Source organism: Podarcis tiliguerta (assembly GCF_965153285.1).
Source record: "Podarcis tiliguerta genome assembly, chromosome: Z".
Classification (NCBI taxonomy): domain Eukaryota; kingdom Metazoa; phylum Chordata; class Lepidosauria; order Squamata; family Lacertidae; genus Podarcis; species Podarcis tiliguerta.
Genome location: NC_139553.1, coordinates 24227682 through 24251494, shown reverse-complemented (window position 1 = coordinate 24251494; position 23813 = coordinate 24227682). Strand labels below are relative to the sequence as shown.

At 44.2% G+C, this 23813-nt stretch overlaps 1 protein-coding gene across 7 annotated transcripts in view; it reads right to left on the bottom strand.

Moving 5' to 3' along the window:
• Positions 1-23813, bottom strand: part of TRPC5 (transient receptor potential cation channel subfamily C member 5) — a 171234-nt gene that overhangs the window by 48099 nt on the left and 99322 nt on the right. For all 7 annotated transcript variants that reach the window (XM_083423493.1, XM_083423494.1, XM_083423496.1 and 4 more), the window contains 2 exons: positions 11179-11515; positions 3375-3514 (listed from right to left, as the gene is read on the bottom strand). In XM_083423493.1, the coding sequence (XP_083279619.1) occupies positions 3375-3514; positions 11179-11515 (477 nt within the window). The remainder of the gene's footprint in view (positions 1-3374; positions 3515-11178; positions 11516-23813) is intronic.

Below are 23813 nucleotides of genomic sequence, written 5' to 3'. Positions count from 1 at the left end.
TTGAGCAGTTCATCCTTCTCTCTGTCACCCAATAGCATTTTCCCATCTTCTTCACACATTTATTTACTTATTTACTTAGGACACCAGTGAAGGAGTCCCCAGAGAGGTTTTGAAGACTCGGCAAAAGAAATGAACAGGCCAAAATTAAGCAAGCCAATAGAAAACCCTGACATATTTCAAGCTTTGCTCTCTTCCTCAGAGGACACATCTTTATCTGGATGCTGCAAGTTTTGTACTGTCTGAAAACCCTGAAGCAAGGATTGATGTGTGAAGAGCAGAGCTCTGGTACCTAACAGCTTGGCTCTGTTGTCACTAGGGCTGGCCCACCCATGAGGCAAGGTGAGGAAACTGCCTCATTTGGCAGGAACCACCAGGGCAGCAGATCTTTCTCTCCTGCCCCTTGTTTCTGATGTAGATCTTCCCTTACCCCTTCTTCCCTGGCGGGGAGGGGGGGAATGCCATTTTGAGGTCTGCTTCAGGTTCCAAAATGTTTTGGGCCATCCCTGGCTGTCACTCTGCATATGCACTTGAAGTATATGATTCCTTTGACTTTGCTCAGCAGGAAACTGTGCAGCAAGTGCATCCTCACTGCAAGTGCATGGAGGAAGGAAAACTTGGCATTGGAAAGAGATTTCTTGTTATGGATGCGATCAAGAGGTGTGAGAACACTGAGACTATTCTAATGCCTAATCATGCAATGATTCTTTGCCAACTGCCAATTCAAGCATGAGCTACAATTTGGTCTTCATCGGCCATGGCAAGAACATAAGCCTTCTTCTGAGTAGCACTGGCCCGCTGGAATTTCCTTTGGTGAAGCACTTTTACATCCGCTTCCCATGCAGGACAGATCTGTCACTAAGGTCCAAATATGGCACGGACTTGAGACAATTTGGCCTCTATTGGCTCTTGCCACTCACATTCACACACACACACCCAGGACTGCCCAATCAATCTGCAGTGAGAAACGTGCATTATCACACCAGCCATGACTCAGCAAATGCAACTACTGTTTTACAGCATCCCTTCTGTCCAGGCTTGCCCACAATCAAATCAGGAAGCTGCTTTATACTGAGTCAGACCAATGGTCTATCTAGCTCAGTATTGCCTACAATGACTGGCAGAGGATCTCCAGGATTTTAGGCAGCCCTACCTGGAGATGCCAGGGACTGAATGTGAGATCTTCTTGAGTGCAAAGCAGATGCTCTACCACTGAACTACAGCCCTTCAACAAATAACAAGGCTGCTTTATACTGAGCCAGGCCATTGGTCCATCTAGCTCAGTTTTGTCTACTAATTGGCAGTAGCTCTCCAGATTTTTGGGGAATGGACCATTGGGGAATGGAGATCTGGGACCTTTTGCATTTAAGGCAAATGTTCTGTGACTGAGCCATGGTCTTTCCATCCTCCGGCCCTCACACAATCCAAACGCAGGTCATTTGCATTCAAGTGTACATGCACCCCTCCATCCCCGCCCTTTCCTATTTGATCTCAGCATTTTAGTCTCCTGTCTTGGAGCATTTGGCGCTCCAAGTCAAAAAACCAGTTTAGATGCTGACTGCCATTTTCATCCTGCAAATAAACCAATCTTTTCCTATGTTTAGGTCCAAAATTAGGATGTGGTGATTTCTGGACGACACCTCATAAATAATTAAAGCAAATAATGGCACAGTGCAATTGGCCCCCATGTCTTAGAATAATAGAACTGTAGAGCTGGAAAATGGGTCATCTAGTCCAACGCCCTGCAAAGCAACAGGTTCCACATAAAAGATGCCAAATGTCACACCTTCAGGGTAGCACATGTAACTCATGAATTCAAGTAACCCGTGAGCATGAATTCAAGTAACCCGTGACATGTACAGTAGCAGTCAGTATGGAAGAGTGGCTGTGCTTACTTGATTTCCATCACTGGTGTCACTACACCTGACCAGGAGGGATAAGTGGTGGGATGGTTGGTATGGTGCTAATGTGCAGGTGGAGCCAACCCTGCGGGTGTGTTTGCACTGTTTCACCCTCCCAGCCAACATGCCCCTTCCCCTTTGCCTCCTGGAAATGTGCAGCGATGCCAGTGATAGGAGGTCAGGTGAGCACTGCCTTGACTTCTGAAGAGAGGTTGGTGCTCAAACTCCACAATTATCTAATAAATGTTAACTTGCATGGTTTCAGATCTCCCCTCTTTCTCTTGTTGCCTTTGATCTCTTGGTGCTGCAATCCTCTGGTGTTTCATTGTTAAATTCTAAAACTGTTAAAATGCAGTTGTACCACTGCCCACCTTGCACCATCCATCATCAATACATATACATAGTGACACAGCTGCTTGGGATAGAAGAAAAATCCTTATTTGGGCACCTGGTGCACAAGCAAGATACATTTCTGATGCATGTAACACTGGCTTCTTGAAAACCATGGTTTGCAAAGTGGGTGTCGGATAAGGAACTGGTTACTCATTCATCGTCACTTTCCAAGTCCACCCTAGCCATAGTTTATCATTTGCAGCTGCATTTGATGGCAACCAAGTTCACATTGCAGACCACAATACTATACATCTGAGAGTAAGTCCCACATGCATCAGGATTACGTCTGAGCATACACGTATAGGATTCCACTTCTAATCAGGATTTGAAATCAGCATTTATTTGAACTGAGTTTGCAAACCCTGGTTAAGAGCTTGATGTGGTTAGTGCTAGTGCAGACAAGATGCTAAGAACCATGAATGAGGCCAATAAGGGGTGAGGGGGGGGAGAGGTGAGTCTGTGTCAAAAAGTTCAAAGGGTGAAGAAGCAGACATCCCCAAGACTCCAGATATGCAAACAGGAAATGCCTGAACTTGATCACACACCCCCAAATTGTAATGTAATAATAGAATCATAGAATTCACAGAGAATTTTATGTGTTCCAGCGGTTCTCAACCTGTGGGTCCCCAGATGTTGTGGGACTTCGATTCCCATCATCCCTGAGCTCTGGCCTTGCTAGCTAGGGGTGATGGGAGTTGTAGTTCAACAACACCTGGGGACCCACAGGTTGGCAGGGAGAGAGAAAGAAAGCCATTATCTTGGAGAAGCTTGACACTAAAGCAGGAGTAACTAATGTTTTTTGGGGCTCAATGTCAAGAGTTGCAAAAGTGGATGGTTAAAAAAAAAAAGATTTGAAGGGGGTCACAAGACGCTTTTGGCATTTACTTACACATGGAAGTGGTCAGTAAAAACATGTATTGTTATTTTTAAAGTAAGTGATTTTTAATTAAAAAATGACAAATGGGGGGAAGGCTATGGGGGAGCTACAAAAAACCCTTAAGAGCATAAATATGACTTGCAGGTCACAGGTTAGCCACCCCAGTGCTAACGAGTGCACACACACATGCTCCATGGTAATGATACCTTGACATATGCAACAATTTTCAGAGAGATCGTTGCCAGGTAGAGAGAGTTCATTGCAAAATCCATCAGGTTCCACCAGTCGTGAACATACTCATTGAAGCCTCCGTCCCACATTTCTTTGATCTCGCCCCAGATAAAACCTAAGGAAAGAGAGTTCATTTCCATGAGACACATTCACTGGCCACCAAAGCAGAGTAAACAGGACGTTATGAAAACACTATTTAAAAACAGTGGCTCAGAAGCAAGATTCGGCCATCCCCTCTTGCCACTCCTTTGTTTCTGAAAAAACATAATGATGCTGCTTTTAAGTAGTCTGCTCTGACAGGATGTGAAATATGGCTTGATGTGGAAGGACTAGTACAAGCATAAGTAGCTGAGCTGCCGCTTCAAATGGAAAAGGCTTAAAAGCCCCTGGAAGAAGCGTACATTTAACCGTTTTTATATTAAGATGGAAGTGCAGCAAGAGCAGTTTGCTTTGAGAAAATTCAGCTTAACTTTGAAAAAAAGCTATTTGGAGGTGGGGGGGGGGAGTATCTCTTTCCTTTTTTATTAGAGACAGTCTCTTTCCTAAGTTGTTAGAGACTGTTCATGCCACCCCTCTTGACCCAAGCATAATAGTGGCTTTTGATTTCCCCATTTTGGCATTCAGGCTGCGCACTGGAGACGTGACAGTGGACCATGCTGAAGCAAGCCTTTGGTGCTCGGTTCCTGCAACTGAGTCATTGTCCCTTCTCTTGGTAAAGCCTCTGCCAAGCTGAGACCTTAAAGAGTTTCTGCCAGTTAAAGAGGGACAGTGGACGGTGAGATGGGCCAGTTCAGTGAGCCAGCTCTGTGTAACGTAGCTTTACACACCATCCATATCTGTGTGTCCATTTATATCCCTTTTCAGCCACATCAAATTCCATGCAGAGTCAATGCAAAGAGGGACACTGGGCCTACTTATCAGCCTCCCTGACTTTCATGCATTAATTTTTTGTGTGCAAATTATTATATAGCTCCGTAGTAGAGCATCTGCTTTGCATGCAGGAGGTCCGTGGTTCAATTCCTGGTATCTCCAGGAAGGACTGGGAATGTCCCCGGCCTGGATAGACCAAATAGGCAGCCTCCTGTGTTCCTAAATGGAGTGTCTGCTCACCCTCCAAACATTGATTCTGCCTAGAATTGGAAGACCCAAAAAGGGGATGATATGTTTCACCACTACCAGTTTTTTGTTTTTATCCTATCACTACAGGCCTGAATATGCATTAATTGAGCTTTATCAAAATATAATATCAATTCTATCTACATTCGCCCAGCAAGAAAAAACAATGAACAAGACAAGCAAATGAAACAAAAAGAAAAGGCACCCAGCCATGTTGGACCCTTCCATTTCCTTATGGTCACTAAACAACAGGGAAAGAGAGAGTTGAATCAATGAGAGGCATCCATTGCACTTGTTCCATTTGTGCAATGATTTTGGCTTGCCCTGTGAAACTTTGCATGCTCTCCTCCCTCTGTGCATCCCTTGCCCTCTACGGATCTGCTCCAGAGGGTTGGGGGAGGCCCCCAGAACAGACCCAAGGAGCGTGTGGCCGGGCAGAGGGAGGTGGGAAGGTTCATTGTACAAATGTAGATCCTTGTACTAATGAAACTTATTTGGATGCATCCTGGCCTCATGAAAACTTAACAAAATCTTATCTTTCACTTTCTTTTGAACTGTGATTTCAGTATCATCATCATGCTGAGGCTGGTTAAGGAGTGTTTTATTTTTCTACCAAAATCATCATCTTCTTCTTTTTCTTTTGCCTGTTCAAACAAATCAGTGGAGTGGATTCTGATGAAGAACCCCATATGTTACATTCACTGCGAGTAATCATTGTTAGAATTGTTACTATAGTTACTGCCATGCCGTCTGCATGGAACGTGACTGTTCTTTCCGTTTGTCTCCCTCCTTTTTTAGAAGGAGGCATTTCATATTTTCTCCCCCTCCCCCCCTTTAAAGAAGGAAATACTTTTTTTGCTATGAAACAATGCCTTCCCTTCGCAGTTTAACCAATAGCCCCACTATATCTTTCTTTTTGGAGACAAACACAACCTGTTAAAGCAAGATTCAGGTAGGCAGCCGTGTTGGTCTTACACAGTCAAAATAAATTAAAAAATTAAAAAATTGTCGAGTAGCACCTTAGAGACCAACTAAGTTTGTTCTGGGTATAAGCTTTTGTGTGCATGAACAAACCTAGTTGGCCTCTAAGATGCTTTGTTGTTGTTGTTTAGTCGTTTAGTCGTGTCCGACTCTTTGTGACCCCATGGACCAGAGCACGCCAGGCACTCCTGTCTTTCACAGCCTCCCGCAGTTTGGTCAGACTCATGCTGGTAGCTTCGAGAACACTGTCCAACCATCTCGTCCTCTGTTGTCCCCTTCTCCTTGTGCCCTCAATCTTTCCCAACATCAGGGTGTTTTCCAGGGAGTCTTCTCTTCTCATGAGGTGGCCAAAGTATTGGAGTCTCAGCTTCAGGATCTGTCCTTCCAGGGAGCACTCAGGGCTGATTTCCTTAAGAATGGATAGGTTTGATCTTATTGCAGTCCATGGGACTCTCAAGAGTCTCCTCCAGCACCATAATTCAAAAGCATCAATTCTTCAGCGATCAGCCTTCTTTATGGTCCAGCTCTCACTTCCATACATCACTACTGGGAAAACCATAGCTTTTACTATACGGACCTTTGTTGGCAAGGTGATGTCTCTACTTTTTAAGATGCTGTCTAGGTTTGTCATCACTTTTCTCCCAAGAAGCAGGCGTCTTTTAATTTCGTGGCTGCTGCCACCATCTGCAGTGATCATGGAGCCCAAGAAAGTAAAATCTCTCACTGCCTCCATTTCTTCCCCTTCTATTTGCCAGGAGGTGATGGGACCAGTGGCCATGATCTAAGGTGCTACTCGACAATTTTTAAATTTATTTCGACTGTTAAACACAAGATTGAAACAGTACGAAGACACCCGAAACAAAAGAAGCACCATCATTTTATTTACAACCAATTCATCCTTTGCTTGTTTGTTCCCCTGTAATCCCTTTTGTTTCCGCAGAGGTGTTTTGCACAATTTAAACTCAAAGGCAGAGACAGAGAGAGGGGCATTAAGAAATACTACCTAGTTAGGAGCCTGCTTGCAGGCATGTGCTGTGAGCACGTTCTTTTACGCAATGACTAGTTCCCGCTGTTCTGGTGTTTCAACTCAGATAATCACTCTCAGCTTCGTTTTTAGAAGCTGTGCAGCTGAGCTGTAAGAATACAATGCAAAGCTGCAATGGGATTATTTGTCTTTTTTTTCTCTTTTTAAAATCAACCTGTCTTTTTTATTCATAATTTCAGCTTGCCTGTAGGCAGATGCGGACCTAGGCTCCTTTGCACCCTTGACAAGGAGATGTATCGGTGCCTCCAAAACTGGGAGAGACCACGGACAAGAAACTAAAGGAGTTTACTTTTTGTTGCCTTTCACATTATGACAGTGACTCCCTCTGCGCCATTGAGCTCTGCTCCTCCCCTCCTCTTCCTCTTCCGTCAGTCTGTCTGCCTCTCTCTGCTCGGTCCTTTCCTTCTGCCTCCTTCCGCCCTCCCTTCCTTTCCCCCCCTCCTGCTCTCTCTGTCTTTCATTGCTCTATGCCCTACAAGGCACTCCGCTCACACTTCTAATATTGCCACTGGCCCACTGAGGGGCCCGCAGGACTGCTGCAAAGTCCCATAGCAGCAACTGGATTCCTCTGCTGAGGCACCCAGAGGAGCCTGTGCACCTTGTCCTGTGCACCTCTGTGCTCAGAGCAGCATAGGAGTGGCCCAGGATGGGAAGGCTCCTGGCCACTCCAATCCAGAGTGGAGAGACAGGATTTTTGTGCCCCACTGGGCCTGCACCCTTGATGGGGGCCAACCTAAATAACCCCTAGGTCTGCCCCTGCCTTTAGGTCCCATGAGATCTATGTGAGATTAATTGCAGTCAGGAGAATTAACCTTTCAGGGATATTTGTGTGTGTGGATGAGGCTTTGACACAGAGAGAAGGACTCCAAGGGTCATCTAGTCCAGGGATGTCCAGCAGGTCAATCACAATCTACTGGTAGATCCCTGGGAGGTTTTGGTAGATCATGGTTGATCGCTGGGTCCCTTTCCTTAGCACTGGTAAAAAAAGAATCCGGCCCTGCCCCCTCGTCCCGCCCTCTATTGTCACACAATCTGGAGAACGGAAAACGGGGTTTACTCAGTGAGGCTGTTTGTTTCCCCAGCAATCTGTTGATGAGTGGCTGTTCCCCTTTCTCCCTTGAGCTTAGGCTTGAATCCTCAAAAATTGGGGCTTTCCTCCTGCCTAAAAAAAGTTCAACAACTTTGGCCTGAACCCCCCAAAAGGGGGTAGATCACTGCCAGTTTTTAATTCTGTGAGTAGATCACAGTCTCTTGGGAGTTGGCCACCCCTGGTCTAGTTCAGCCCCCACCAATGCATGATATACAGCCAAAAAATCCCAGACAGATGGTCATCCAACATCTGTTTTAAAACCTGCAAGGAGTGCAATCCCAGCACCTTCAGAAGCAGTCCATTCCATGGTTGAACAGCTCTTAACATTAGAAAGTTCTTCCTAATGTTTAATCCAAATCTACTATTTTGTAATCTGAATCCATTGGTTCAGGTCCTACGCTCTGGAGCTACGTAAAACAAACTTGCTTCATCTTCCATGTGGCAGCGCTTTAGCTTGTTGAAGATGCATATCATATCACATCTCTCCTTACCCAACTCCCTTAACTGTTCGTCAAAGGGCTTGGGTTTCAGACCCTTCTACCACATATACCAGTTCTTCCCTACTGGTAAGGATCAGGTTCAAGATAGTTGTTCCCCTTGTATCTTCCTGTAAAGCTGATCAGGCAACCAACTTACACTTGCAGCATGTGTGCCTTCGTACACGCTCAGGCGAGAAAACAAACATGGCACAGGTGCTGAAGGTCACTGCAGCAGCTCCCTCACTGTTCATGCCTCTTGCACCATGATGCAGACCTTGGGGTCTCCCGTCTCCAACTCCGCTACTAAATGCCCTTGCAAACACCCCTGTTAACTAGTCCTGCTCACAAGCTCCTGATAGCCTGACTCTTATTCACAGGCAGCTTCCTTCATAGCAAAAGTAGAGACTCAGAGGCACTTATTTTTGCAGCCATGGTAAGGCTAGGCATGTTCCTGTCTATGGCTTATAGTGACATCAAATTGCAGCCACAATCTACAGTACATTTTCTACACTGATGTAGTTTAGTGTAGCAGCAAGGAGACTGAATCTGTCAAAATGTCTAGCGACCCTCTGTGTTTCCTGTGTAAGGGTTTGTGAAGTGCATGAAATAAGCTGGAAATCTATATGTGGCTGGCTGTTATGTCCACCAAATAAAAGTGCCGCTGCTGGAACATTCTAATAACGCTGGGAGAGCATTCTTTCTTAGGCTGAAAGCTTGCTAATCATCCATGATGCTAATAGTCCAGTAGCTAATGACTGGATATGTTTTCCTCATAGCTTGAGTTCTCCTATATGCCCACAGCTGCTTTGAGGTCAGGGCAGCTTAACCTGAAAGAGGCGAAGAAATATGTGTGTTTATGGAAGCGTGCTTATTTGCCAGGCTCATCCTAATTAAGCTAATCCCCTTATATAGAACAGCAGGACAAAAAGAGACAATGTCACCATCTAGCACTTCATACCTGAGAAAGCTTAGCTTTTCACTTTTAACATTTGACTAGTGCTGCATACAGGTTGAAGTGGACATTAAAAAAATCATTGGAAGGAAAGGAAAAACAAAAAAGCCCACTTTGCCCACATGAATCATCCCGCTCACCCAGTAAAATGTTTTTGAGAGCTTTAGTTAAAACAACATCCATTACCGTTCCATTTTTTGACCTTTGCGAGAATTATTATGATGAGTTATTTTAAGTGAGTGTGATGATCTCCATCCATCTGCAGAGGGGCTGTTCTCAAAGGATGCACCTGTAGGAAAAAAATCTCCTACAGGGCAAGTTGAGACAAAGGGGAGTGAATTTTCCCCTACAGTCTGCTTGCAGGCATCTGGATGGGTGCTGTGAGAGCAGAATGCCACTGTGCCAATCCAGCATGGCTCTCATATTCTTGGCAGCTGGTTTTCTAGGTGCAGCCCTTGGAAACGGCACCTGTACAAATATATCAACCGTACTTCACTGCATACTGGTCGCCACCTTGGAATAGTCCTACACCCCTTTTTCAGACCCTAAAATCGGGCATTTCCCACATAATAGTTGCAGGGGAAATTGGGAGGCGAGATGGGGATCAGCATGGGGGCTCCTGAGGCAGTGAGGTTGGGAGTCTGGGTCCTGAGGACTGTACCTGGAGGTACAGTATCTGGAGGAGGCACGGCAAGGTAAAGCCAGGCCCAGGCTGCTGCTGCCCTTGCCGCCACCTTGCGACGCATGGAGTTGAGAGGCAAGGAGGCAGCTTGGCCATGGGGCTCCTGCTTTAAGCCAGTGCCGTTGGCTCTCACCGTGCGCTCTGGCCTTGGCTTGGACCCAGCCAAGAAGCCTGCTCACTCCCACCTGCCTGAGCAGAGGTAGCTTGAGGAGGTGAGGCTGCTAAGGCTGCTGCCGCCGCCATTGCCACTGCCACTGCTGCCGCTAACCTTGGGCTTGTGCTCTGGGACCCAGACAAGGAGGGGAAGCAGCAACCACCTCTGCCACCCATCCCCAATCTGTTCCTCTGCCTCCAACCTGCAATTCACTGAATCCCCCCTTTTTGGAAAGGAAAAAAAAGGCACCAGAAATGCAATCATTATGTGGTATCTGTTTGCCTAAAGCAGGGATGGGGAGCCTATGTTGCTAGACTCCAGCTGCCATCAGTCCCAGCCAGCCTGGCCAATAGCTTAGGACTGTGGGGGATTGCCCAGCAACATCTGGAGGGCTGCAGGTTTCCCATCCCAAGTTCAAAATACCTTGGCTCATTTCCATTCCCAAATACAGAATTGTACTTAGGGGGCTGGTGGCACATTAAAAATCTGCAGACTCCCATAGGTTTCTAGGTGTTATTAGACAGTTGTCAAGGATGATGGGAGCTGTATTTCAGCAACATCTAGAGGGCCACAAATTCCCCACTCCTGACAAAAAAAAATATAATACTGAGAATAACATTTGAATAAACACAGAGAACAAGCTAAATAATTCATAGATTGTAAATGGCTATTTTCTCTTGTCTTGCAGCCATGTCTTCAGGCTCAGAAATCAAAGACAGGTTTGATCTAGGGCATTCTGTTGCACCGTTTAATCCTCCCTTCAGGTATAAGCTATCTAGCCCAGCATTGGCTCCTCTGACTGGCAGAAGCTTTCCAGAGATCTTACTCATTACCCACTGTTACTAGCTGTGAGGAAATGGACCAGGGACCTTTTGAATGTGAAACATGTGCTCTGTCACAGTGCTTCCCCAAGGTGTGACAGTGCAGAGTGTACCTCACAAACTGTACTGTACACCATTTCACTGCTGCCCCTATAAATATTTTAACTCACTTGTACCACCTGGCTAACCCTAATCAGAAGCACAAACTAATGACAAATGAGGAAAAGAAAAGGAAAAAATTATACCTATCTTCTTCCCTCAGCCCCATCCCAAACTGGTAGCAAAAACAGGCTAAATTCAGGATACTATTTGACCATTTTTCACCTGCAGAAGAGACAATAGCTACTGATTTGGAAATAATGGTGCTACACCTATTTGCATGGAAACAGCACCCCAAACCAAATTAATCTGCATGCAAATCCCATCAACCCTCACATGCTTTTGCATTCAGTGGTTTACCTAGAACCCAAGGGAGGATCATCCATTCAACGATGGTTGGAGGAGGTCCCTGCATGTGGAGGTCAGTCCTGACAATGTGCTGCGATGCCAGTAGGAGCATGAAGAGAAAGGTAAGGTAGGAGCCAGTGTGGCAGATAAACTTTATAAATGGCTTTTTGATGAACAGTCCCAGCCTGCTCTTAGGGGCAATCAAGTAGGCCACAGAAAGCACGGGAAACAGCAGTCCAATGGTGATGCATGTCAAGAGCTTGACCACCCAATGCTTTCGCCGCCATCCGGGAAAGCCATCATACCAAAGCGTCGCTAGCAGCTGCTGGCAGTTGGGCTGGGCAACAAACTGGAGAGAAAGAAAGAGGAGAGAGAAAGGGAGAATCTGAGACAGAAACATTGCAAAGAGGGAAAGCAAAGGATAAGCACAAGAATGAAAGAAGAGATTTTCTGGATGATGAGCACAAGAGCACTCTCCCCTCCTGTGGTTTCCAGCAACTGGTGCTCAGAAGCATTGCTTCCTCCAACTGTGGCAGCAGAGGATAGCCTTTGTGGGTAGTAGCCATCGATAGCACTCTCCTCCATGTGTTGGATGTGTTTACAACACAGATGCCCATGTAGGCAGAGACTCCAGCCTGCATTGTCCCCCCCACTGCCCTTTTCCTAGTATGGATGGCAGGATGACCTACTGAGTGCCTGCTCAGTCTGTTGTCCAAGTGCTAATTACAGATGGGCAGCTTCAGGGGTTTGGGTTTCCCTTCTTATAGTTCTTTTCCTGGAACCAAAGAGCCCTTTTCCAATATAGGACTGGGCTTGACAGCTCTTGAAATAGAGGACGGTACTCAGTAAAGCAGGACACATGGCCACCTAGATTGTGTCACCCACAACAGCAGATGTATGTGACTCTTCTACAATTCTTCTCCCTGCATCTGTTCTCAGTGAAATGATTTCATTTTACAGACTTGGCTTTGCCACTAAAACTTAAGAGGGTTCATATTTCAAGCAGGAAATCCTTTTAAGATTTTGCTTCCTTTTCTACTTTGTGCTAACCCAGAGGAAGCGCCATTAGAAAAAACACTAAACCAAACCATAGCTACATAAACTTTTAATCAAACTTTTATCTTGGTCTTAGTGAGAAAATGTACCAAAAGGTGTCATGAGCAGCAGTGATATTGCCCCACCCCACCCCCCAAGAACAGCAGTAGTCACTAAATGTGCACATCACAGCAGGAAAGCAATTGGATTGCTCTCTAGTCATTAAATGACACCCTGCATTGACTTAAGTTGCATGATTCTGGGCCGTCACTGGCAATAGGCTTTCATTTAAATATCATGACACATTGTTTTTAAACCAAAGGGCATAATAATAAAGAAAAAAGAGTGCATGAAATCACCATAAAATGAAAGCCTGCACAAAGGCAACCTAAGCAGGGTTATTTCAACCTTATGAGAAGCTTTTCCAGTTTTGCTTTTTCTGCTAAAGAATCTCAGAGTCATTGACACAGTGCCTGGGGGCGGGGGCTGACCTAGAGCGGGCCCCTGGGAGAGGGCTTTTATATTCCTCTACACTCAGCTCATAGACTGCTGGGATAGCTCAGCTGGTAAAGCATAACTCAAGGGTTGTGGGTTTGAGCCTCATGTTGGGCAAATGATTCCTGCATTGCAGGGGGTTGAACTAGATAACCCACATGGTCCCTTCTAACTCTACAATTCTATGATCTTATGTGGGGCTCTGACCAAGCTTCTGCCCTCTCATGCGGCTAGCTGAGCATGAGCATGTGCAGATTGTTTCCTCTGAGCACTAGGGGAAGGGTTGCAGCTCAGTGGTGGAACATCTGCTTTGCATGTAAAAGCTCCTAAATTCAATACCTGGCATTTCCAGGTAGGACCGCCAGAGACCCCAGCCTAAAACCCTGGAAAATGGCTGCCAGTCAGAATAAGCAGTACTGTGCTAGAAGGACCAATGATCTGACTCAGTACAAGGCAGCTTCCTGTGTTTCTCTATCTGAAGAAGGACCATAGCTAAGTGGTCCTTGCATGTAGAACGTCCCAGGTTCAATCCCCAGCATGTCAAAGTAGGGCTGGATGTGTCCCATTTCAGAAACCCTGGAGAGCATGGAGAGTATACAATATTAAGCTAGATGGATCTTGGTTTGACTAAGTCTGAGGCAGCTTGCTCTGTTCCACATCAAAGCCATGTGCCTTTGGGTTATAGGGAAAGAGCTTTGGAGAGTTGGGGTGTGTTTTGCAGACAAACCTATGATCCCACACACAGTTCTTTCTTGAAATAAGCCTTTGCATGTCATGTTAGTGATAAAACCTGGCGCTGGCCCCAGAGCCACAGGCCTGAGAATACTATGGCATCACCCCACTACCCTGCCTCTTCTCTTGTGATCATGAGCCAATGTGCTGCTGATGCTTTTGGTGTCATTCCCGACACTGTCAGTTCCAAACATGATTTTCATACTGTTCTATAATTTTTCCTCATTTGCCCTGGAAAAGGAAGAATGACTGCAAACATCACATCTATTATTCTCCACATGAATCTGCCATATGGGTCAGGCTTCACTATAAGCTGAATGTTTTGCGCAGAGGAAATAAGGAGGACATAGCGTAAGCACTAAAAAATGCTGAGCATACTTCATTTTATATTTCCTCCATCAATCATGCTTTGGGCAAACTGCATTCTGTTATAGTCACAGTTACATTTGCATCCCTAGCCCTTTCTTCTTTTTCTTTTAAGCGACAATGAAATTACGAAGCATTAATTATACATGTTCAATAATCAGCAGTGAGGAGATGATGTACTTTCACCCTGTATCAAAGCAGCTACCAGCACCATCTTTTCTTTATTATCAGGCAGAGTTAGAAGGCTAGGCAAATCTGTTAAGCCATGACATTTTGGGCAAAAAATCATAGGGAAACTCAGCTCCCCTCACAACACTTTTCTTATGCTTGCAATTTCAAGAACCAAGATCAAGGAAAATATATTAAAGTGTATAATCCAGTAATAGTTTTGTAATGTTTGTCTGTATCTCTCTATCTTTCCATCTTTTTAATTTTCCCGAACAACACTTTACAGCAAGGAAAGAAAAACATCAAGGATAAGGAAAATAATATTTCACTGTCCATCACAAATAGTTTAATTGAATGGAATTTGGGGTAGAAATCAACAATTTTGGTAACCCAGAAATTCATAAACCCCTTTTTATCAAATGAAAACCAGAAAACCACCAGCCTTAGGCTATGATCCATCCTTCTGCAGATGCAATGACCAAACATGGAAAGATCACCATAGGGCTCATTAGAAAACAGGTCCCCTCCTTGACATATGCTTGTAGGTGCATACAAAAAGAGGTTCATTATAGGGATTGTGAGATCTGTGTGTATGCCTTTGTGGTTATGCAAATCTGAACTCAGAATCCAAGTGTTTAGTACTGGGTGGACTCCATGATTCCTGGTCATTGGCCATGTTGGCTACAGTGCATGGAAATCGTTGAGCAAAACTTATGGCGGGCACTCACATGGGTAAGACTACTAATGAGCCCTATGGTGATCTTTCCATGTTTGGTGGCTTTGTACTACCCCACTGCAAGTAATGGCCTTCTTCTGTGTGAATATTCATGATTTAAAAAGTCACGCTTAGAGTCATGGTTTCTCCTACTTGCTATTGCAATTAGTTTTCCTCCCACGTGTTCCTTCAGGGTAACTTCAGAACACCACACAGCCTATCATATTTGGCCATGTGGTGACATCACTTTGATAAAATTGAGAGCAACTGAAAGTGGGGGAATGTTTATGAATAAGTGAACATTCTCTGCGAAAGGGAGCTGAAAATTCATGGAAGGGGGGAGGCATTTTCTGGTGCTGCTGAAGATCTTTGCAAACACAGGTGTCTTGGCACAGACCTTGTAATATGCAGCTCAAGATATTGCTTATCATTTGGCAGACTGTGACACTTCTCAGGGTCTTACTTCCCTGATTTATAAACTATGAAAACACAATGGGTGAAGCAAGCAAAGCCATGGTGGGTGACTGCAACAGAATCACTGGGAATAGGGAGGTTTAGAATTCAGTGCATTCTCAGATTCCTGATTGTTCTTCTACAGATGTGACTTTACCTGCCCCACACCTGACAATGTATTATATCATAGGTGCAGTTAGGTAGGGCAGGGCAGGACAAATCAAGATGCCAGGAAGGCTGAATCTGGCCTACAGACTAGGGGTTTTGAATCTCTGATTGAGATCCATTTCTCTCTGGGTTCATGCCTAGATTGGGGGTGGGATGAGCCTTGGGTTTCCCTGATGGATGGGACCTTTGCTGGGAGAGGGACATGGGGAGTTCAAAACTGTTACTCTTGCTCTTTCATCATCTTTTGATAGTCTCCTCCTGGACCACCTTTTGTTGGATGGGAGATTGAAGCACTGTGTTACAGTGCCTTCTCTCCTTCTTATAAGACTGGTTTCAGAGAGCAACCATGGATGATTTTTATGACCCCTTGGCAGTTATGCTGTGGGGTGGTGAAGGTAATCAACTTATCCACAATGCTGTTTAACATCTATATGAAGCCACTGGGAGAATGGTACCCTCCACAGAGAAGCCACAGAAAATGGTACCCTCCATATGTTGATGATGCCTTTGGAATTTTTGGGGTTAAGGATTTTGTAGGAGGTATGCAGTTTAATTTAAAATAGATTTGTCTTTTTTAAGTGCAAGGATAAAGGAAGCAAAGAATTTAAAATGTAAACCATAAAGCACCATAGCCTGGAACGAGAAAAGTTCAAAGATGCAGTGCATCACCAAGGGAATAACAATAATGTATTAACTCATACAAAGTTTCCCATTACAAATAATAAAGCTATATAAAAATGAAAGTATTCTCTACCTCTGAGCTCCACCAATATTAAGAATAAAGGTTTTATAAAGTCTTAGATAAGCCAAATGTTTGCACATACTGCTGGCACAGAGTGACTGTGTACCTCAATATTCATATAAGAAATAAAACAATGCCATATAGAAAAACAACAACCAACGATCATTCGAGCCCTGCCCTTCAAATACTTTTAGTTTTTGAGATACCTTTTCAATTTGGCAGACTCTTCAGTATGCTGGTGATATTGCTGGAACCTTGGAGCTAAGTGTTTTATAGGTGGTATGCAGTATATGTTGGCAGATGGGTATATGTTCTGCATAGCATATAGGACAGCAAGTTCATGGGATAATATTACATACTTTAGACTTGGGAAAAGTCAGAGAGGGGGAAATGTGAGCAATGGTTTTATTAATTGAACTATTCAGGGGGACTGTTGGATTATTACAAGATTGATTTAATTGCTTACATCTTTAAGTGCTTGCCGTCAGCGGCTCCCAGCTGGTTGCCCAGGAACGTTTAAAGACAAGGAAAGGTTTATTACTGTCCTTTTTTATTTCAGACTTTACAGAGAGAGGCTGTAGAACCTAGCCTCTTGGATAATGGCATTGTCCCGAGTGAATCTCCACCCCTCGTCTCTCCCACTTCCTCATTCTCATCATCTCCTCTTTAGGTGCTGCTACGTGCCCTCTGTTTTTGAGCTCTTTGCTGTCCTGCTTTTGAGGCTTGTTGGGTTCTGGGAGATGGAGGGTCTGGGATGCTTTCTAATGACAACGTGTCAGCAAGCTGCTGCTCTGGTTCTTCCTCCTCTTCCTCTCCCATTATTTCCCAACTTTCCCCCTCATCTGCCTCTGAGCTGTGATCTCCAGCAAACCTCTGTTGTAAATCTAAACTGTCTTCCTCTTCCTCATCCCTGGAAGGGGCAGGATGGGGAGGTGGTCTCCACCATCCCTCCTCTGCCCAGTCCCTGACAGCTTGCAAAGGAGAAGGCTGAATTGCAAAGTGAAACTAGAAGGGTTAAGAGAAGAAAAAGGGAAGTGGAAGTTCCTGAGAGACTCCTGAGAGACCAGTTGTTGAGATGAACTGAATAATGCTGACCAAATAATTAGGTGCCAGGGCATGGCATGAGACTTATTAGAGGAAAATCTGTGAGATCTCATTCACATTTCTGCTTGTCCCGCCATTTCCCCCTGGAGAAAGCCACTCTTTACTAATGAATCGGAACAAACATCCTTTGTGTTTCCCACAGATTGATGTTTGTTCTGAGTCAGCGGTAAAAAGCGTGTTTTCCTGGGAAAATCAGAGGGGAGGGAGGCAAATGGAAAACCACTTGGACCCATGCTTTCCAGGAATGGGGCAAGTGAAGTGTGAACAAGTCCTGAGAGTAGTAAGAACTGGTGTTGGTAATAATTAAGTAATCACAGAAATGAGAAAGTTTTGAATCTTGAATCCAGAGCCTGTAAAACGTTTGCTTATATGCAGCTTTTCTTAGTTGTGACCTAGGAATTGTGAATTTGGGTGAAGATATTGAGTGATTCTTTTAAATGGAAATCTAGCATGCCATGAATAGTGAGAAGTGAAAATCAGGGGTATATACAGTGGTACCTCAGGTTAAGAACTTAATTTTTTTCTGGAGGTCTATTCTAAACCTGAAACTGTTCTTAACCTGAGGTACCACTTTAGCTAATGGGGCCTCCCGCCGCAGCCGCACGATTTCTGTTCTCATCCTGAGGTAAAGTTCTTAACCCGAGGTACTACTTCCAGGTTAGTGGAGTCTGTAACCTGAAGCATCTGTAACCCGAGGTACCACTGTAATCTGAAATGGCTGCCTCTCCCCATACAAATTGTCATGGACATTGTGCTTGTCATCTGAGGCCCTTCTCTGTGTCCCTCCTGACTGAGGGGTTTGGAGGGTATCAACACAAGAACGGGTTTTTGTCTGTGGTGGCTCCCCAACTGTGGAATGCTCTCTCCAGAGAGGTTCACCTGGCACCTTCATTACACGTCTTTAGGCGCCTGGCAAAAACATTCCTCTTTACTCAGGCCTTTGGCCATTAAATAATATATGGCCTGTTAAGGCGCTCTCTCTCTCTCTCTCTCTCTCTCTCTCTCTCGTGTGTGTGTGTGTGTGTGTTGTTATTATGACTGTTTTATTATTATATTGTCTGTAGTTATGGTTTTTATTATGTTTTTATTACTGGTGCTCTTTAAAACGTGCAACTGCAGGCATATCAGGATAAATTCTTACTGAAATGCTATGAATTTTCACGAGGACTTTAAAAAAAATCACAAACTGATGTGGAAATGTAGAGAACTGAACATAATATTGTAAAATAGAGAAACTGAGAAAAAACAAAATTTACAGATTTGCTCATCCCCAAGTTTTTTTTTTTTTTTTTTTGCCTGCTGATACTAATGAACGATTCCTGTCTACTATAAATGTTATATACTGTTTTTATTGGGTTATTTTTACTGTACATTGAATTGTCTTTGAAATGTTGCTTTGTATTGCATTGTTTTATTGTGCATTGCCCATGATATTATTTTAATTAGAGGCAGCATATACTTCTTTTAAAATGAAATAAAAAGCGATAAGCCTAAACCTTCATTATTCAAAATCTCCTCATTATCTGAAACTTATAACATTTCCTTCCATACACTGTTCTGGTAGTGACATTTTTGGATAATAAATGGTCCTTTCCTCTTATTCAAACTGTTCCAAGACAAGCCAAATGTTTTGTGTGCCCCTGAGGCCATCAGGATGCATTACACACATCAATTGTGAAAGTATTAATCTACCTTAGAGTCCTTCATGCCTCACAGTGTTTTGTAACGTGTGAAAATGGCTCCTTGGAGGAGGAAAGACTGCAAAGAATAATGAAGACCATAACGACTTCCCTGATTTCATAGATTTAGAGCTAAGGCTGAGTACTGACCTAAAGCTTAAAACAAAAATATGTGGGATATATCCAGCCTCATTTATCCAACATGCTTAACTCTAATCAATGCATGCAGGTGTTAAGACCATAGTGTAAGCTATCTTGTCAGGCTTACATAGCTAACAAACCCTTGCCTTGGGAGGAAGGGTTACTAAAGCCTTTTTCCACAATGTGAACCAACCAGTATGGATGTCTGGACTGGTTTCTCAAAGAACCAGATTGCATGGCTTTAGCAAGCCATCTTTGTGTTTCTATGCACATAATTTAGAAGCTCTTACCATTTTTGAAACTAAGTTGTACTGCCTGTCTTTTCTTGGTGCTGTATGGAAAAGCACATGAATCTGACATTTGAAAAGTTTGTAAGTAAACCATTTTTAACTTACCAAAAGTGTGGTCTCTTTCTTTGCTAAGGAAAGTGGGGAACTTTGGAAGAGGGTATTTTAAATGTGTACTAACCTATATTTCCACACTTTACTTTGTTGCATGTTTTGTGATTTTAAATTTCTTAAGGTGCTCTATCTCACCAAAGAGTGCCTGCTCCAAAAAATTGGACCTAGGCATCCAGGGAATTCTCCCTTTATTCTTTAACTAAATTACAAAAAAAATAAAATTAAAAAAAAATCAACAAAATGAGCACTCTTCACTCCTGAAGATGACAGTTGAAAGCATTGCTCAAAGAAGCACGAGTGCTATTGAAAACTCTGCACAACCCATTTGCTTGCTATTTAAATGAGATGAAAGCTAACATCATTGAATACTTCTGCCCCAATACCTTGTTGTTTCCTGTAATATTTTCTCAAAACACTGTTTTCTTGGAACTGACTCACAAATCACAGCAGGCAGCCTCTTATGCATTAGCCTTCCAACAGGAAAGAGAGGCTGACCCAATCTGAATTTGAACAACATGTTCTACTAATGCATGTGCTCCAATTGTTCCTATATACCAAGGAAGTGGCCCTTATTTTCTTGTACATTGAAAGTGATGCTTTGGGGTGCATGCACATGTATGTGTTAACATGCACAGGGATGAACTAGAGGTAGTGCAGCTCAGAGGAAGAGAATATGCTTTGTAGGCAGGAGGTCACCTCCAGTTAAAAGGATAAGGGAGCAGGTGATGGCAAAGACCTGTACCTGAGACTCTGGAAAACTGCTGTCAGAGTGCACAATAATGGACTTGATGGACATATATTCTGTTCCAGTAGAATTCTGCTTCTGATTCCACCTCTTCCCCCCACTCCCCACATACTGCTTCTCCCAGTTTCAAGGTGGAGCATGGTGGGCAGGGAGAGTGGCAGGAAGACTGCATGGTAAAATTGCTATCAGCCAAGTGGTAAAAGCCCAGGTTGCATTCAATTATACTTGAATTATACTCAATTGTACTTATATGGCGCTGTTGTCTAAACCACAGAGCCTAGGGCTTGCCGATCAGAAGGTCAGCGGTTTGAATTCCCGCGACAGAGTGAGCTCCCGTTGCTCGGTCCCTGCTCCTGCCAACCTAGCAGTTGAAGTAGATAAAAGGTACCGCTCCGGCGGGAAAGTAAACGGCTTTTCCGTGCATTGCTCTGGTTCGCCAGAAGCAGCTTAGTCATGCTGGCCACATGACCCAGAAGCTGTACGCCGGCTCCCTCAGCCAGTAAAGTGAGATGAGCACCGCATATTGCATATTGTTACTTCCTGTAACAATATGCAAACCAAAATGCAGCCGTCCTTTGAAATCTGGCACTTTTCTGAATTTTGCAGTGCTGTTCTCCAGACAAGTAATGTGTATAAAGATGCATATGCTGCGGTAAAGTATGCATAGAAATGCACATATCACGTGATCTAGCATAGGAAGTGCATTGTGTTAGGAGAATTGCTTTGCAAAAGTGTGTATATCAGGCAAAATTATAGGATAAATTTGTGTTAAAATACTGATGTATTTTCACGAGGACTTTTTTTTAAAAAATTGTAAGCTGATGTGAAAATGTGGGGAACTGAGGGTAAGACTGGAGAAACAAGGGAACTCAGAGAAACCCAAACTGACAGATTCACCCATCCCTAGCAGAGACAGGGGTGCCTCTCAGGTCCAGGGCCCTGTAGCCCACAAGGCCTCCAAACCACCACTCAAATGGGACAGATGATGAGGCCAGCAGCAAACAGGCCCTGCTTCAGCAGCTGGGCTGCATGTTGAGGCCCACTGGGAGCCGGCCTATTCCTATTTAGAAAAACATGGTATAGTCAGGGAATAAGCAGCTGGGCACATGCCTGGTTACAGAGGCTCATTTTATTATCTTATTTCACAACAAAATGGTGCTGATTCCCAAGTAAATGTGCTTAGCATCGGGGCACCAGAAGCAAACAAACCCAATGTTATTCCTGTAGTCATGCTGTTGCTAAGATTAAAGCAAGTTTTAAAAATGTGAAACTGCACAAGTTCGGTCTATTATTTTTAATTTAAAGATTCTGGGGATTTTTGGTTTATTGTTTGCCTCTAACAGCAGGAATGTAGTAAAAGATGTAGCTCATACCGTGGAGGTGGGCAGTGGAGGAAAAGAAGACTGTGTGCTTCACAACTAAAGCAATATGTGTTTGTAAGGCATATGCACACACAACTGAGATTAGAGAGGATCACATTATTATCTCCCAATCTGCGGACACTGTGGGAGCAGTGTCACAGGGCCACACAAGCTTGCCCCACCCCTGTTTCAGAATAGTCCTGGTCAATGCATGTAGTGCAATGACCCAGTAGACTTGAGGTGGTAGATGGAGAATTTTGGATTACAACCAGAAAACTCCAAGTACTGATGCAAAGAGAAAAGAGTTTCCAGTCTGATCCCCTTTTCCAACAGCTGTTCTACCATCTTGTCCTACTTTATAGGAACAAGATAAGAACATATGGAGATGCCTTATTCTGAGTCAGATTATTGGTCCATCTACCTCATATTACCTACACTGACTGGCAGTGGCTCTCTGTCAGGAGCTGGAGTCAGGCATAGGTCAGAAATTAAACAATAAAGCACCTGATGTCAAGTGAAGTTAACTCTATATTCAAAGAAACAAAACAGCTCAGTTCTAGTGGTCACAGTGACCCTTCCCAGCAAGTATTGCCCCAATGAAGCAGTTGCAAGGACAGAGGGTCACTGCCTTCCCACTGCCTCTAAGATTCCTTCCCTGGGTCCAGCAACCTGAGACTCCTTTGTCTTGTCTCTCTTGGCTCAGCACTCTTCATTCCTCTATGTAATCTGGGAGACTGGAAGAAGGGGACCTGGGCACAGCAGGGATGATTCCCTGGATTCTTCAGCAACCTGCCCCCAGACTGCCTCTTTACCCCCGCCCCCTGCTTCTGCTTCTGGGACCACTCTGCCACAGTCCCTTCCTGCTCACTAAACCCTGTTACCTCTTCTCCTTCTGACAACTCATCGTCATCCCACCACCAATCCCCTGGTTCTGAGCCTTCTTCCCCTGGGGGTTCCTTGGGGGTTTCCTCCTCTGCATCCAGCCAGTCCATGCCACTCTCCATGGTTATGGGCACGGGGCATTTTCACTCCTACCTGGAGCTGTTGGGGATTTAACCTGGGCTTTTTGTATGCAGCTTGGATGCTCTGCCCTGACCTATAGCCTCTCCTCTTGACACTACTTGCATTAAATGTGTGTGTGTGTGTGTGTATGAATATAATAAAACCCAACCTTCTTCTCTTTCCTCTCTGCCATTACTAACACCAGCAATCATGTTGACAGCAGTCTAGTTTTCTTCCTCCTTTCTGTCCCCCATGGACAAAGCACTTAATGATATCATGGCTCCGAAAATGGGTAAGCAGTTCTCGCCGTGTCTGGAGTCCATGCTGTCTCATTTTGGGCTGGGTGAATCATAACTGTGAAATGACAGATTGATGGCCATTGCAAGGGGACAGTGTGGGTGGTGGGGTGCGGAAGCAACAGGGGATTATGACAAAAAACCCAAAATTAACTCCACACAACAAAACAAAATGAAAAACACCTGGCAGCAATGAGAACTCCACTACTGCAGCCAGGAATTGTAACAATTCCTCTGACCGAAATCCCTAATGGGCTTCTGATGAATCAGTCTCCTTGGCTCACCCTTTTCCTAAAGAGAAGAGCCACGAGATCGTTGTGCCTCCTTGTCGTTTGCAAATGATGATCCTGATCACCATTCCAATTTGGCTGCAGAAGAAAGGACTTTCACTGATATATTTTTTTGTTTTGTTTTGTTTGAAACCTATCATTCTGAAGCTTATTTTAATAAATGCTTTTGCATTTGCAAACAAGCCTGGTGTCAGCAGATGGCAACCATGGGTAACTGCCAAAGACCCAGTGCAATGGCAGGACCCACTGCTGAAGCCTGAACTGGAGCTCCTATTCAGCAGCGGCTGGGTCTGGGAGCCCATATTTTGATTCCTCACAAAGGATTTGAATTTAGGATTATCATTGCAGCAGAACAAACTCCCTTGGAAAGTGGTGGGCTCTACCTCATTGGATATTTTAAAGCAAAGACTGGATGGACATCTGTCTTGGATTCTTTAGTTGTGATTCCTCCATTGCATGGGGTTAGACTAGATGACCCTTGTGGTATTTTCCAAATCTGTGATTCTATTATGATCATTACATAAAAATATTTCTTTCCTGGATTTTCCTGTCATATATGCAGAGCACATGCTCAACCACTCAGCTACAGCATTGCCCATCTAACTCAGTATTACATACTCTGACTGGAAGCAGCACCCTGGGTCGAGGACTTTCTCAACACATACTCCCTGCAAGGGATGTCTCTCCCCTTTAGCATTTTATTCCTAACAAAGGCATGCTGCCTGTAGCGATTTTTAGTACAGTATTAAATCTA